Source organism: Cibotium barometz, chromosome 66 (genome assembly GCF_041138505.1).
Source record: "Cibotium barometz isolate CiBa-2024 chromosome 66, ASM4113850v1, whole genome shotgun sequence".
Lineage (NCBI taxonomy): Eukaryota > Viridiplantae > Streptophyta > Polypodiopsida > Cyatheales > Cibotiaceae > Cibotium > Cibotium barometz.
The window spans coordinates 1,011,635-1,028,343 of NC_141111.1; the positions used below are offsets into that span (position 1 = coordinate 1,011,635).

Here is a 16,709-nt window from a genome sequence, read left to right on the forward strand (position 1 = left end):
CGCATGCTTTTACTACCCTTTCCTTTGTATTCAGAGCAGTTGGTAAAAATGGGTGACCCCACTAGGTAGGGTTTGGGCACCCACACTGCCATATTGCCTTGGTAGTATCCTTGTGCCAGTAGTAAATCCTTTCGTACCCATTGCTTATGAATGCCTTGTGGGGTGTTGGTTTGTCTGGAGTACTGCCAACCTGCTTGTAAAGGACATTTCTAAACTTTGGCCCCCTTTTTGAATCCTTATTATTGTTTCTATATTAACCTCCTTCTCCTCCTTATGGGGCTAGTTTCTAAGTTGAACCTTGGGCACCCATTGATGTGTACCCTGTGACTTTGGATATTGTTTGTGTAGGGTTTGCGAAACTGAGGTTTTTTTTGCCTCATGAGTTGATGTCACCGTGCTTGGTGTTGCTATCTCTTCAATCATGGCATGTTTCCCTGTGTTTGTCAAGCTTCATATAAGGGTATAGACATGACATTGTCTCCCCCATTCAGCAGTGTTATCCTTTTCTCCCATCGGATATTACATTTGCTGGCGCAAATCTAGGATCGTCCTAAGATCATTTCCTCTTTCATGGAACCAGTAGGCATGACAAACAACTTTCCAACCAAGGAATTATTCCTGATGGAAATGTTAACACTTAAAAATCCCTCAACTTTCGTAGTTATCAAGTGCACATTACGTACTTGTGCATTGGTGAGTTCAAGGTGTGATCTATCTAAGGCTACCCATGTCTCATATGAGATCAAGTTATGACTTGATCCCGTGTCTATTAGTGCAATGCTCATTGCATGGCATTTAGCCGTAGAGAGTTCCACCCTGAGTCGTGCTGGCTCAATGTTCAGTTCCTCTTCATCCAAGAGAGCCAAGGAAGCCATGTTCACATGTAACATTCTCTTCTGGAGTAATTGTTTAGCTTTGGCCTCCCTTGCCTTAGCCTCTTCTTGAGCTTGCTGGATTTTTTCCTTTGCGAGCTGTTTTTGTTGTTTTAAGAGATGTTCTTGCAATAGCATCTCTTGGGTCAGTGGTCCAAAATATTTTTTGAGTTTGCTTCCATTGACGTAACCCTCCATTTGTACATCGTCAATTGTCTTAATTCTAACCAACTCTTGAGGTGTGATCTCAGACACCCGGAAGGGTCCTAGGCCTCTGTATTTGAGTTTCTTTTTCTTGGTGCTTCCTACACCATACATGAGGACAAGGTCTCCCATTTCCAGTTCTTTTTTTTTCAAGTTTTTGTCAAACCAATGCTTTCTATATAGTTTCTCGACCATAAGTCCATGATGCGATGCAATTAGTCTGGTCTCATTAAGCTTCTCTAAATCGATTAGCCTTTCAGCTAATGCATTCACCGTCAGACGTTCTTGCACTGCAATCCTTAAGCTCGAAAAAACTAGGTATTCAATAGGCATTACTGCCTCAATACCCTAAGCTAGACAGAAGGGAGTGTATCATGTCGTTACCTTATATGATGTTTGGTATGTCCATAGGGCTGCTCTCAGCTTATACTCCCAATCCGTTCGACTTGCTTCCAAGGTTTTTGTTAAGATAGTACACAAAATTTTGTTTGTACTCTCTGCTTAACCATTAGCCTGTGGATAATAGGGTGATGATTTTTGATGGACTACTAAGAATCCAGCAAGTAAATGATCAATCACCTCATTAATAAAATGTGAACCGCGATCACTAACTAATTCTAATGGGCAGCTGAAACTCAAGATAATTTGCTCATATAAGAAATTTGATGTTGTTCGTGCATCAGCTCGCTTCTTCGAGGCTCTGGCTTCTGCCCATTTGGTAAAATAGTCCGTGTGGCCACCACGATCACATATCGGGCTTGTGGATGGATGTGCTGCTGGACTAATAGGTCCAACAAAATCTACCTCCCATTTTTCAAAGGGTTGTCTTACGATAATAGGAGTGAGCGGCATCTTGTCCCTTTGTTGTGGAATAGCAAATTGTTGACATTCTTCACACCTTTTGACAAATTCTATGGCGTCTCAGAACAACGTAGGCCACCATACTCCTGCTTTGAAGTACCTTGCGAGCCGTGATCTCTCCAACAAAAATGCCCTCCTGCTATCCCTGAATGAGCTTCATCCAATATCGTGAGGATGAACTCATCTTCTCTCACACATCTTCTTAGGACATTGTCTTTACCTAGCTTATATAGTTCTTCCCCATAATTAATTGATAAGGTGCAGCAAGCTTGATAAGCCATCACATTTTATCTTTGTTCAAGGGTGTTTCGTGGGGGAAAACTATAAGCTAGATAATCAGATATCTCCTCGCTCCATTTGGGTACCATGTCTAGTTTGAACAAACAAGCATCCGAGAGGTCATCAACCATGGCCAATCCTTCTCGCTCTGTGGTGGTGTAATTCACCTCCATATCATTCAATTGACAACTAGCGAAGTAGATTGGATAGTCCAATTTAAACTCACCGGACTGGCTAGTACGCATCCAATAGCAAAGTTTAATGCATCAATATGCACATGAAATATGAGATCCCAATTGGGCAGCCTTAGAATTGGCACGCTAACCAATGCCTACTTCAATCTCGATCATATGTTTCCTGGCATAATGAGTAGCTTGTACAATGGCATGGCAATTTCAGCATAGAAAATGATGAAGCGGCGGTAATACCCAACGTGGCCCATAAATCTTTACACACCTTTGTAATCAGTGGGGGCGGTGACAACTTTAATATTAACTTGACCTTGCTATCATCCGTGGATATACCGTTCTTTGAGACAATGTGTCCCAATATCACACCATGTTTGACCCTAAATTGGCACTTTAAAGGGTTTAGGGATATACGATATAATCGACATCGCTCAAACACCTTCCTTAAGCAAGCCAAATGGTCTGCCCATCGCGAGTGTGCACACAAATCATTAATGAATACCTCCAACCACTTCTGTAAGTAGTCTTTGAAGGCTATGCATATCAATCGTTGGAATGTTGCTGGGGCATTGGTGAGACCGAAGGGCATGACTTTGTATGCAAACATCCCCCACATTGTATTGAAAGTTGTCTTATGCTGGTCTTCTGGTGCAATGCCCAACTTTCGTAAGCTTAGGTGTTTCTGGCTCTTAAAGGGTGACTTTCTCCTTATGTTTTTCCTCCAGTGATATCTTACTCAATTCCTCACCCCAATCCTTAGAAAACTCATTGTGTACCTTAGTGGCTTCGAGGTATCTTAGCCACTAGGCATCCGTGGGTTTTCTTCGTAATAGGGCATTTCGTTGGGCAATATATCGTTTCTGTTTTTGCCATCTTCTGAGGCGTTAAGCGTTGGTACGGCCTTGTGTTACGGTCCCTTCTATGCTAGAGGCCTCCTCTTCAGATTCTTCATCAATGGTTTGCTAATTAACCATACAAATAGAGGTCGTAGGGACAGTTCCAGATTCCACATATTGGGTCCCCTTGGGTTGCATCACATCTATGGTAGCTAGCACATGCATCCAGTTTTCAGTGAAGTCCGAAGGAGGAAGTGATGCATACATTTTCGTTTCCTCTTCTTCCTTAGAAATTTCCACTGTAGGTTGGCATATTTGTACGGATGTGGTTCGCTCCGTTATGACCGAATCATTCCTGAACAGTTGCCCTTCCATGGGGTGTGCTTTCCACGTTCTCATATCTATCTTTAAAATTTATGAATCCCTACACACATACACGTGATCTAATGTCCAATCATGCATCAATTTGTACTCCCTCATGAAGGGTCTCCCCAACATTATGTCATATGAGTCGGGTTGGCGTAGGAAGTCCATTACCACAAATGTATGATGGTAGCACAACATAAAGAGTTTGAGTTTCACATTCTCCAAAAGTCCAATAGGTCTTGAAGATGTTCCGTCTGCCATTTTAACGATTAGATCTACTCTTTTTAGATCAGGTTTTCCCCAGTTTTCCCAGCAACGTTTTGTGATGATGCTAACCCCTGCCCCACCATCCAGGATAACCAGTGCCTGGTACCCGCCATGATGAATCGGGATTGTAGCATTTGTGTTGTCACTTTTGTAATAACGTCCCAATTGATTAACTGGTATCTTGACGACTCAGGTTTTCCTTGTGTATTTATTTTAGGGTTCTTTCTGCGCCAGAGGTGGCAGAACCTCCTGTGTAATATCGGCTAGCCTTAGTCCGCCTTCTACCCATTCCTTTATGTCTGTCCATAGGGTTGGTGAACTGCGTAGCAGTTGCCCCAATGGCATTTGCATAGGCGTGGATAGTACAGCCGCGAGACTTCATGTCATTGGGTTCTCTTGCGCGATTGAGGATTCTCCCCAAGTGTATGTTTCGTATTCATCCCTAGGGAAGGAATGGATGGACTCACCTTGTGCATTTTCCTCAAACATCCTAGACATTATGTTTGCTTGAAATCCCTCTTTCGTTTCTTTATGTGTGTGTTTCGTATTCATCCCTAGGGAAGGAATGGATGGACTCACCTTGTGCATTTTCCTCAAACATCCTGGACATTATGTTTGCTTGAAATCCCTCTTTCGTTTCTTCTAGAATTGGAGTAGGTACGTCCAATTCTCTCTCTCCCTTGTTGGCTCGTTTCTTGTATACATTATTGTATCCCTCCTTAGCTTGGCTTCATGAAGCCGTTGACATTCTTCGACTAAGGTTGGAATCTTCAAGCTTCCTTATCTCCTCTTTGGCATTTAGGTACTCACCGAATCCTTTAAGGGTTGATGGTCTCTCCCTTTGCTCCTCTAGGTCAGGCTCTTTGTGGTTGATTGCTTGATCCCCTTCTTCTCTCGATTGGGCCTGGCGGGGCCAGTTCTGGGAATGGTTGCATCTACTCGGTTCTTCCCCTTGTCTCCCAATTAGGCCTGGGCTCATGTCAAGACATTAAGTGGTGTGATATTTCCAGGCTGCTGCACACTAGTGGTTCGGATGGTGGCCTGATTAGAAGTGGAAGTCAAACCACTTGCGTGGTATAGACAATCCTTGATCAAATGATCAATACCACATTTAGTACAAGTGAGTACTGGCATGTCATTAGGCGAAGCAGTTAATTGTTGGGGTTGGTGCGTATGAACCACATTCTTGTTTAGGCACTCAACGATTTGATGCAGCCCTCCACAGCCAAAACATTGTAGCGGTCCTCTCCTCATGTTTGAGTTCATGTCCTTACTCTTCCACTATATCGTGGTTTGAAACAAAAGTATTGGCATGTTATTTTGTAGGATATAGAATTCATGTGGTGTGACCTCCGCAGCTTCCTCCTCATAATACTCTCTGCTAAGTTCTACTTCACGTACCATATCAATATCTTCTGATGGCTCTTCAATCAATACTTGGTTGATTTTAGTCTGTGGTGGTTATGGTGGTAGAACAAGTGGTGGTAGAGGTGAAGTGTCCTGTACTCGGAACATTCTCCCCAAGTGGTGCTGGTAAAGCCAATGGAGCTCTAGGTGCCAACAGTTGTGCAACTATTCGGAACCTTGGATATCTACACATTTAAGTGTCATGATTCCCTAATTTTACATAGTGTCCATAATAGAGTAGTGGCCTTGCTCTTAACTGTGGACATTCGATGGTAGTGTGATTCAATTTGCACATGGAGCACTACACCAGTTCCCTATACGGGGGTAAAGATGGTTATGCCCATGTCGAGATGTTTCTCTTCCCTCTTTTACATTCAATTTCTCTAGTATTGTGTTACTGAGCTCGCGTCCACAGTCATGTTTCTGACTTGCTTGCCCCGATTTCCAATCTCTTGGTGACTCGAAACACACAAAGTTGTTGTTGCCGAAGATATTTTGACATCTTCCGGTTGCGGCAATTCCAGCATATTATCTTCATATTCAATTGCTAGTTTGCAACATGCATCTAGAGTGGCTGGTCGGGCTAGTACCAGATAATCATGCATATTGTGGTCTCTAATTCCTCTCCGGAAGCAAGGCAATAACTGATCTTCGGTTAACCTCTCCCATAGTTTGCACCTTGAATTTAAGTGCTTAAGTCGAGACACATAGTGTCTCATTGACTCCATTTCCTTTTGTTTGATATTGTGCAGCTGTGCCACATGGCTCCATCTATCCCCACTTCTGGCAAAGCTGGGCACAAACACATTCTTGAGTCGTGTGAAGTTAACCTTATCCTTGGGTTTGAGAGTTTGGAACCACTAATGTGCTTTCCCTTCTAGGGTCAGTGAGAAAGCATGAATAATTGTCACATCACTGACAGGCCCGCAGGTTTTGCATGTGGATTCAAAAATCTATACATGTTGAATAGGATCCCCGTCCCCAAAGAAATTTTGGACGAGCTTGGAAATTATGTATGGCTTCATTTGGTAGGGTCGAGATTCTAGAGCAGTGCCTAGTTCCCTAACCATTCCTCGACGCATTTCTGCGGCCATATTCAATAGATCCATCCTTGTGGCTGTATTAAGATCAATGGTTTAGATCCACCCTTGGTCTTTGAGGAATTGCTCCCCCCCTACCTAGACCTCGTCCTCTTCCTGTGTTGACTCTTCTAGGTATCTCCGATCCATGGGATGGTCCTACCCACTGCACCTTGGAGTGGCTCATCATTAGTTGCCTCTGTACGCCTTTGTAAAATTAAAAGTTCCATGTCCTGTAGAAACGTAGGATGATTGATCATGTGCTCGATGTCCTTTTTGGTATACAGACGGTCCTCCACTTCACCCGTCGCTCTTACTAGATTATCCTCTTCTTCTAGGGTTACAAACCCTTCCTCAGCTCTGGGCTCTTCATTTCTCCCTCACTTCTTCCCATAACTAATTATGGCTCCCTACCCTGTGATTGGAGTAAATTTAAATTTAAACCTCCCATCTCCTTTTGTTCAGCTCTCGCCCTTCGAGGATCGAGCTCTTGTTTCCTTAAGCTCAACTCTTGTAGCTGTCATTCCACCTCGATCCTTTTTAGATCTAACTCTACTTCAGGTGTAAGATCGTCTCCGATGAGTTTTCCAGACCTTAAGTGCATGTAGGTATGATTTGATAAGCTATTTTGCTGTCCCAATTAAGTTTTGATCAGATTCTGTCAACCTGTTTTTGAAGCTGTGAGATTGCAGACGCGTGAAGTGTCATAAAACAAGATGGTAAATGATTTTTTTATGTATTTAAAATTTTTTGCTCTTGGGATCAGAATTCCACGTTACCTTGTTATGGGTGTCAATCTTTTTAAGACCTCCTTAGGCTCTACCTGACTATACCAAGCTCGTGAGTTGGATTTGATTAAGGGGTGAGATTGTAGAAAAAGTTCACACCGTGAAGAGATAAAGCTTCACGTCATGAAAAATAATAGGTTCACGTCGTGAACAAAAAATGGTTCACGCCGTGAAGGTTCAAAAAATGGTTCACGTCGTGAAGAGTTATGAAATAGTTCATGTTGTGAACGATTTTCTACACGTTCATGATCCTTGATTTTGTGAGACCCCATGGCATCAGAGGTGTCAAGATAAGGCGACCTATTTTTGGTAAGGTAATCCCGTGAATTGTGGCATTAATTGCGGCGCTGATATCGAGAGCGGTTTACGACGTGAAGCTGCAAAAAAACGGTTCATGACGTGAACATCTTCTTGCAGTTTCACGTGAGAACTTCCCACGTCGACTAATGTGATTCTAGGTGCAAAATACTTATCCAACAGTTTCCAAAATGATTGTGCCACGTCTAAGGAGTGGAATACAAGTTCAAGGCACAGTCAATGGCTCCTTATTTTTCAATTTTTATGAATTTTTGAAAAGAAGAAAAACAGAACACCAACCTGCTCGTTCACGTTGATGATTCCAGTGATACAAATATCAAAATTAAATAGAAAAAATAGTGAAGCTCTATTCTAAGACCACTCCACCACACACATACACAACAAACACAACCAATTTCTCATGATTTTTTACTTCCACACAAATCTTATCCATTCATTTCCTACACAATGCATTACTAGAATGCAAAGGCAATCATGAATCTTATGCAATGGGAGCTGAAACTCCAAGAGGAAGGAAGAAACAAAGGTGTTTCCCCGGCAGTGGCGCCAAATATGTTATGGGCTACCACACCTCCAAGAGGGAACTCGATGCATTCACCTAAAGGAAGAGCAATAGAACACAACTATCGTAGGGCACTTACCAATGCTTCGAACTTGAGTCCCTTTAGGCCTCCAAGCTCACCTATTATGCTCCAAACCTCCAAGCTCCACCTCTACTCTGTCACCGTAGAGTCACTCACACCGTCGCATAAGGTAATCACTCTCTCTCACTCTCCCATACGAGCATGAATCATACAAGCATAGAAGAGCACAAATGCTAGAATTCTCTCTCTCAATCTCTCTCAAGACACAAAGAAGAGCTCTCAATAGCACAAAGGGGGATTGTGTCTTTTCATTATGAGAAAATGCCTTATATACATTTGGCCCTTATTCACACTTGGGCACTCCAAACTTACTTAACTAAGGCCTTAGGTGACCAATATTTCATAATGTACAACTTTTATAGTGCCTTTTCATGACTTTTATTAATGTCCTCAATTGGAGGAGCATACTCACTTGAGCCATTCACACTATTTTTTCTTCTTCTTTTTGTTCATTCATATTTTGGACCTTGCCCATTCACATTGCAGGGGCACATTTGGGGATTTGGTGAGTTTGTTCACATGTGCCTCACACTTTGGGCATTTGGATGTTTGTATGGTGCTGAGGTGAAACATTGTGTATGTATGCCATGCAGGCAAGCTATGTGAATATCATGATTATCACATATTTAGTTCGGATGAGCAGGGAGCATTATCATGTTATTTTGATGAGCGCATGGCTATGTACATGAATACATCCTTTTGTATGGGATCAGACGAGGAGCTATGGTGTCTACTTAGATTTTATTGGACGATTTAGGACCCTTTGCACATACCAATACTTATGGGAGGACTAGTGCATATGCAAGTATGGTTTTGATTAATATCATTCCGCCACCGAGAATGATCATGATGTTCGTAGAGTATGGATGATTATATGGGTGATGATGATCATGATGATTATTCATGGGGAGCATTCATAGAGATTTATCATACCATGTTTCTATTTTTCTTACACTTTCATCACTATCACATTGGTGTTTGCATGGGCCTCAATAGCTTATGACTCACCCACGACATCGACTAGCCATCGTCTCATTGGTTCTCATTTACCTAGACCATGTGGATATAGTTCAGAGCAGTCAGGGATAGTGCATGTGAGTAGTGATGATTTCATTGAGGTGAGACATTGTAGGAGAGGCATGATAGCGCATATAGATCTAGAGAGCTTTATATTTGATTTAGACATTTTCTTAGATACAGTGATTAGAGAGGTTAACCTATCTTGGGATATAGGTTACACATGGACACCATTGATGGACACAGACAATTGATACAGTGATTAGAGATTAGACATTTTCTTAGATACAGTGGACACAGACCATTGATACAGTGATTAGAGATTAGACATTTTCTTAGATATAGGTTACACATGGACACCATTGATGGACACAGACCATGCTTATGATGTTGATTTTAGAGATTGTGAGGATGACATAGTCAGTGATTTGGTGGATGATGCCACTTTCATCTCATGTGTGGCTACACTATCAACATTCGGTGATGATAATGCTTATGGTGAACCTATTGATCATGTTTTTGCATTGGAGGACAACACATATGCATAGGGTTTCACACATGAGGGCATGTTGCATATTTTGGATTGTGTCTATACACACATTGATGAAGTGGATCATGCCTTAGATGATTCAAGCTATGCTATAGTGGATGACGGCATTGGTTCACATGAGTTCCTGCATGATGCCGATTTTGAGATATGTTTCTTCAGCTTTCATGAAAGCATTGCTAATTTATAACCTTCCTATTTGAGTCATTCTTCTCACCTTAACCTGGGATCGTTGCCTCTGCAATGCATGTCTTAGGGGAGAAAAGTGTGATCAACCTGCTTTTCTTTATGATACCACCTTTGAGTTCTCCAACCGAATGTGGGGAGTCTCTTTCTCCAACCGAATGTGGGGAGTCTCTTTCTCCTTCCCAACACCTCACTTGCAGCATACAAATCAACATTAAGGGGTTCACTCCCAGTATGATTAAAGCTTCACCAAAACCAGGGTAGGAGTCAGATGATGTTCCTCTGTAGATTCAGTAAAACGGCACATCTAGCTCAGTACATCTCAGCTTATTCACATTGCATACAGACTAACACATGAACACACACTTATGCATCAAGTCTAACTCTTGCAAACCAGTACATGAGACCTTCATAAAAACAATGGCATTCCTGGTGGACCAGATTTCCCACAAAATACAAGCTATGATAATGTTAAATAGTAGCCTGACATGTTCATCACTAAAAGACCATTTACCCAAAATCCAGTCCCCCAAGAATGTTTGAAGGCCCAAGCCCTTCTCAATCCATTTAGACAACTTTAACCAGGTTCCTCTAATTGATGGGCAGTCCCAAAAAGCGTGTGTACCATCCTCAACTGAGGATCTACACCTGGGGAAGATACCATTAGAAATATTTCTCTTTTGAAGTTTAGAACCATAGGTAAGGCCCACATACCAAACTTCCACATAAAGACCTGGAACTTCATAAGTATCTGACTATCCTAAAGAAGTTTCCACCTCTTTTTCCAAGAAGAGGGGCTCCAGGCTGACTTTCCAAATTTTATTGTAATATTCCACATTGGCATCCCCCTCGTCTCATCATCAATGAGTAGAGCTCTCTGGTTTTGCCGTCCTTTAGCTTGATACCATTGAGCCAAGACCAATCTTTAATCCAAACTAAGTCATCAGTTGTAGTAGAGCCCAGCTCCCTTTGAATCAAATCAAGAACCTGAGCTACCAAGTCTCTCTCCCTACCAGATAACTGAAATGATCTTAGGAAAACCAAGCAAAGTTTGCCTAGAAGCCATAAATGATTTTAGGAGCAATTAATAAGCCCATTACACCTAAAATGCATTGAATTTCACATCAACTAGATGCTACCTATAAATTTATAGAGCTGAATTTAAAAAAGTCTAAAGCTCAAGATGATTGTTTCAAAACCTCAAAAAACATTAAAAATTTTAAAACAAAAAGTTTCTTTGAAGTTCTACGTGTAGAAAGCTGAACATTAACACATTTTTCTAAAGCTCAAGACGAAAGCTCAAATTTTTATGACAGAAAGCATCTACGTGCGTAAAGCTTTTAAAAACATTCAAAACATCATAAATTTTTTCAAAAAAAACATTCAAAACACTATGGAAAGCTTTTAAAAACATTCAGAATACCACAAAACACTATAGAAAGAAACCTTTAAAATAGGACCTTCGACGTGTAACGATATGTAGAACAACTTTTGTCTTTTAGAAGGGCAGGTGCCGAGTTTGGTGGGGGTAGGTGGCTGTTAGACGCGGGCGGTGGTGCTGAGGCTGTTGTTGAAGCCAATGACGGGGTGTTTTGTGGAGTGGAGCCGACGCTTCTACTGCTGCGACGAGTAGTGTGGTCGGGGGTGGAGACTGGCCAAGCTGTGGAGGGTTGGTGGCGCTTGCTAAAGCAGGAGCGAGGGCAGCGGCGCTGCGACAGAGGAGCGTTCTACGAGCTGCTGAGATGCTCTACATAGTGCAGAGTCTAGTAGGGAGGGACGATATTATGATTCGATTAATTTTAATGTCTATTTAATTTAAAGTGAACGCTGTGCTTAACGTTTATATTCCCATATGAATAAAACCTTAACGTTTATATTCCCATTAATAAAAGTTCTTTTTTTTGACCAATAATATATATTTATATTAATTATTCAAAAACAGCCATACATCACCCCCAAAAAAACTCAACTATCTTCTCCTTTTTAACCTCATTCAGGATTTTACATAGAAATTCCCATCTTTCATCCTCACACAAGAAGCTAGGCTGATCCCACGAGAGCTGATACCCCCGTGCTTTGACCACACCTTGACAGTAGGTCTAGTGCCAACCAGGTTCTCAATAAAGGCCACAAAGGTGTGATCCATCTGTTTTTCCTTGTGGTACCATCTTTGAGTTTTAGGATCAAATCTTGGAGGCCTTTTCTTCTCAATCCAACATATCACCTACATCCAACAAACTAGCATTAGGGAGAGAACCCTAGTATGCATGAAGCTCAGCCAAAATCAGGGAAATAATCAAGGCATATTTCTCTACAAATTCTGAATCAGCAAATCCAGCTCCAGAGATCTAATTTTGTTTACATTACATACAGACTAGCACATGCATATACATTTATACATCAGCTCATTATCCTGCAATCCTGTACATGTAGCCCTCAAAAACACAATTTCATTTCTGCTATCTAGATTTCTCATAGAATGCAAGTTCTGACAATGTTAAACACCAACCCACTGTGCTCATCAATAATTGCCCACTTCCCAAGTAGCCAGTCCTCCCAAAAGATTTGCATATTCAGACCCCTCTCTATCCACTTAGTCATTTTGCACCAGCAGGTGCTCCTCAAGGCTGGGCATTCCCAAAACACATGCTTGCCACTTTCTATTAAGACCTGTATCTAGGGCAAATGCCACTAGCTATGTTTCTTTTTTGCAGCTTATAACCAATAGGTAGTGCCCGCAAGCAAACCTTCCACAAAAAAACTTAAAATTTCCTAGGGACCTGACAGTTCCAGATCAAGTGCCATCTCGTTTTCCAACTAGAAGCACTCCACTTTACATTCCATTAATAAAAGTTCTTTATGGCATAATGCAAAGAATTTGACCACGATTCTTGTAGTTCTCACATGTATATATGCATAATATATATTTGAAAAAAACCTTTTACTTTAGTTTCATAAGTTTAAAAACTTATACCTGCATCATTTCTTTACTTTAACTACTTTCAACATAATATGACTAAGGTATAAAACTAGTTTAGAGGAATTTCACAAGTGGATGCTACCCTAGATGTAGGACTGCTTTGGAAGATGGGAAGCATGCATTTTGGGACTACCCTCCTATTAGAGAAGCCTGGGTTAAGATTGGGAAATGGGTCCAGAGCTGCTTAGGGGTGCAAGGTCAATGGGGGGACTGGTTGATTGGCAAATGAGCAACAAATGGTGGACATGTTGATTTGATCTTTAATATTATCAGATTCTGATGCTTATGGGAGATCTGGAACTCCAAAGATTGCATTGTGTTTTAGAAAGCTTATGATATAGGAATTGATGCATAAATGTATATGTATATGCTGGTTTATATGCTTGGTTAATAAGTTGATTGGGCATCGAACTATTTTAGTTGATTTAGACTCTGCAATCTGCTATCATCTGATTCCTTCTCCTCTAGGGGTCATTTGTAGACATACTGGGCTGTGCCTAATGGTGTGGTGTGCTAGTTTGCAAGGTCTCAGAAAGCAGAAGGTGAATGCTAAGCCAGTCAGATATGGAACTAAAACAAAGAGATAGTACAAGAAGGTCAAGCAAGCAAGCTACACCTTTGTTGCCTTTATTGAGAATCCAGTAGGGACCATACCAACAATCAAAATTTGGTTTCAAAAAAGGGAGGTGAAGGGTGATGTACTGGAAAAACAGGCCCCTAGGGAGTGCTCAACTGAAGCTTTGGTTGAAGATTGCATTTTGCTGGGGTACCAGTTGTCTTGGGATGAATCTTCTTTTGTCTTTAAAGATGATAGATGAGATTTAGTGTGTAACTTGCTTAATAGAGGTTGATTTATCTGTTGTTGATGGGGCTGACTGTAGGGTTAAAAGGATGCAATGTAAAGTTTTTCTTTTTTAATATATATATATATTATTGATAAAAAAAACTTTTAAGACCTTTGAACTCGTAGGTCTACAAAACCTTTGGATTTTTTTCTAATTGGTGAATCCTAAAATCTATGTTGCACTACAAAGAACCTAGGTTTTTTTTTGGCTGAGAATCAGACAATGAACTACCGGCGTGCCATAAGTATAATGAAACTTGGCGAGGGGATAAGGTAGTAGAGAACTTCCTTATAGCGATGGCAGTGGCTTCACTCCCTTTCTCTTGCCTCTCGCTTCTCCCCTCCTCGCCTTCTTCATCTCCACCTGCGCCCTCCTGCCACCACTCCCGGAGCTTGCGTCTGTGTTCTTCGCGGAGCTTTGCAATTAGCCCATTTGCTCATGGTAGGAGAATACCTCTGCATTTCTACTTTCTTCTGCGCATTCACTTGCTTACATTGTTTTGTGCAGAATCACTGGCTCGCAGGGTTTTCTTCTTCTCGGAGGTCAGAAGGCGCCCTCTGATAATTGCTGCCGCTGCCACTACGACGAAGAAGGCGGACTCCGCTGTCAAGAGAGCCCGCCAGGCAGAGAAGCATCGCATCTATAACAAAGCGCGCAAGTCAGAAATCACCACGCGCATGAAGAAGGTACGCCTTGCTCTCTTTGCCACGGACATAGTGCCATATCTCCGCTACCAGCATCTAAACAGCATGAGCTGGGCATTTCTCTTGGTCACTTAAAGTAAAGGTAAAGCCTAGCCGCCTTCGAAGATGAATGGACATTGACAGGAGATGATTGTTGCAAATGCATTTGGCCCATTACCCATAGAAATGCTGTCTGATTGCTTGTGAAGCTCCGGTAAGTAGGCCAAAGCCGTGGGGAAAGCTTGATCGCTCAATCTCCTTTTGCAAGAACTGCAAAATCTAGCTGAGAGCAATGATGGCAATATTTTACTGGCCCAATTTTAGAAGATGAAAGAAAAGTAAAAGGAGCTTGTGATTGGTTTGGATCTGGAGTGACTTATGTACACACAAGGATTCCTCATGTGCAGTTTGGTAGTTAACACTTAAACACTTATGAGATGGAATCATCACAAAACAAAGACAATGCTGAAAATGAACTATTGCACACTGGCACATGTTGGAAGTCATCTCCTGTCCAGTCTTATACACCAGGGCCTTTGTTGTGGGTGTGCCCGCCCTTATGAGGTGTTTTCCCATTTTTTCCCCACTCTCCGCATTTTTCCCCTATTTTTTCCATTTTTTCTGAGGCTTGGGAGGGCTGCCAGATGATGCCGGGAGCACCCCAGTGCTGGCCGACTGGATCTTCATCAGTCGTGGGCTTCAGGGCTGCTGGCCGACTGTCTTTTACCAGTCGTGGGCATCAGATAGCTGGCCGACTGCATTTATGCAGTCGTGGACCTCTTTCTTCAGTCGTGGACACTTTTTAGTGCTGGCCGACCTCCATTTTAGGGAGGTATATATAGGTCCTTAGCCCCCATGCCTTATTTGTATCATATCTCGGGATCTTCTTGTGTATATAGAGCAGAGTTACACGCCTACATCTGTCTCTCTCTTGTGCTGTTTTTTCTGCCTGCGTTTTTGCTTTTGCTCTTGTGTTCCCAGACTTGGTCATCATCTCCGCTGTGTATTCTGACATGGTATCAGAGCCCTAGGCTCTAGATAGGTCTTGGGATTTGTGTGAGCAAGAGGGGACTGTTTTGTGGCTGATTGGTGGACTGTTTTGGACTGTTCGGGAAGAGGAGAAGCAAGAGGAAGGCGGGCTGATTTGCTGGACAGCCACTTGTTGCAGGTATCAGTTCTTCTTTGTTCCCACCCACCCACCCTTTTCAGAGTACATCCCCGCTATGGCAGATCTGTTTGAGATGGCTGAGAGACATGTGAAGATCCCGACACTCCCCACGTTCCCGGTGGACCGTCAGTTGGACGGGAGCAACTACGGCATATGGAAGGTGATGATGGAATCCGTTTTGGAGTCTTACGACCCCGTCGATTTCGTCGTTGTTGGTGTTCCACGGCCGGAAGTAGAGGAAGGGGAGTTACCGTCAACCCGAAAGGACCGGGAGGCCCAGACGCAGATGTGGGATCGCGTCAACGCCAGGGTCCGTTCGTTTATTTTCCTCAACTGCACACCACAGGTAATCAATCATGTAAAGCACATGACGCTGGCCAGAGGTATATGGCAGCATTTGGCCTCACTTTACAACAGGGTATCGCCCATGAAGAGGATTTCCTTGGAAGTACAGATGCGGGTTATGAGCCTTGCAAAGTCGTCGACGATGCGGGAGCATATTAACAAGCTGTAGGCTCTTCAGCAGGAGGTTCTTTAGGCTGGGAAAGGAGATATCGCCAGAGGACATGGCCATCACGTTGCTGTCACATTTGCCCTCTTCGTACTCAGCATTTTACTCGTCTTTGATTACCAGGGCAGGCATAGCACCATCACGTGGGAGGAGCTTGTGCCCATGGTCCTGGACCAGGAGGAACGATTCACGAATCCTTCTCAGGGTGGAGGTTCGGAGGTCTTTACTGGCCAACGGTCGAAAGGCCGTAACTCGGGCAAAGGGAAGGCTTCATCGGAGAAGTCTTCTGAGAAGAAGTCCGACGCTGACCGCGAGAAACTGAAAGCAGAGAGGACCTGTAATGATTGTGGCGAGAAAGGCCACTACTGGAGGCAGTGTCCCAAGCGGAAGACCGAGAAGGGTGAAGACTCCTCAGCAATCATGAAGACTCCGACTTTTGTGCACCTGGAGGTGTTGGACACCGATACTTCATTTTCTTCAGGCAGGGAGGAGATTGGAGGACTCTCCGCAACGGATACTCGGGAGTGGATTCTCGATAGTGGTGCTTCCAGGCACATGACTCCTTCCCGTTCCGGTTTACAGGATCTCTGCAAGTGTTCTGGTCATATTCTTACTGGGGATACGTCCACTATCCCAGTTCACAGTGAGGGCAAGATGGAGATA

At 42.8% G+C, this 16,709-nt stretch overlaps 1 protein-coding gene across 1 annotated transcript in view; it reads left to right on the forward strand.

Annotated features, from left to right (window-relative positions):
* Positions 1-13,907: 13,907 nt before the first annotated feature.
* Positions 13,908-16,709, forward strand: part of PRPS20 (chloroplast 30S ribosomal protein S20) — a 44,141-nt gene continuing 41,339 nt past the window's right edge. Inside the window, exons 1-2 of the mRNA XM_086797571.1 lie at positions 13,908-14,125; positions 14,192-14,370. Coding sequence (XP_086653697.1) covers positions 13,981-14,125; positions 14,192-14,370 — 324 coding nt within the window. The 5' untranslated portion in view covers positions 13,908-13,980. The remainder of the gene's footprint in view (positions 14,126-14,191; positions 14,371-16,709) is intronic.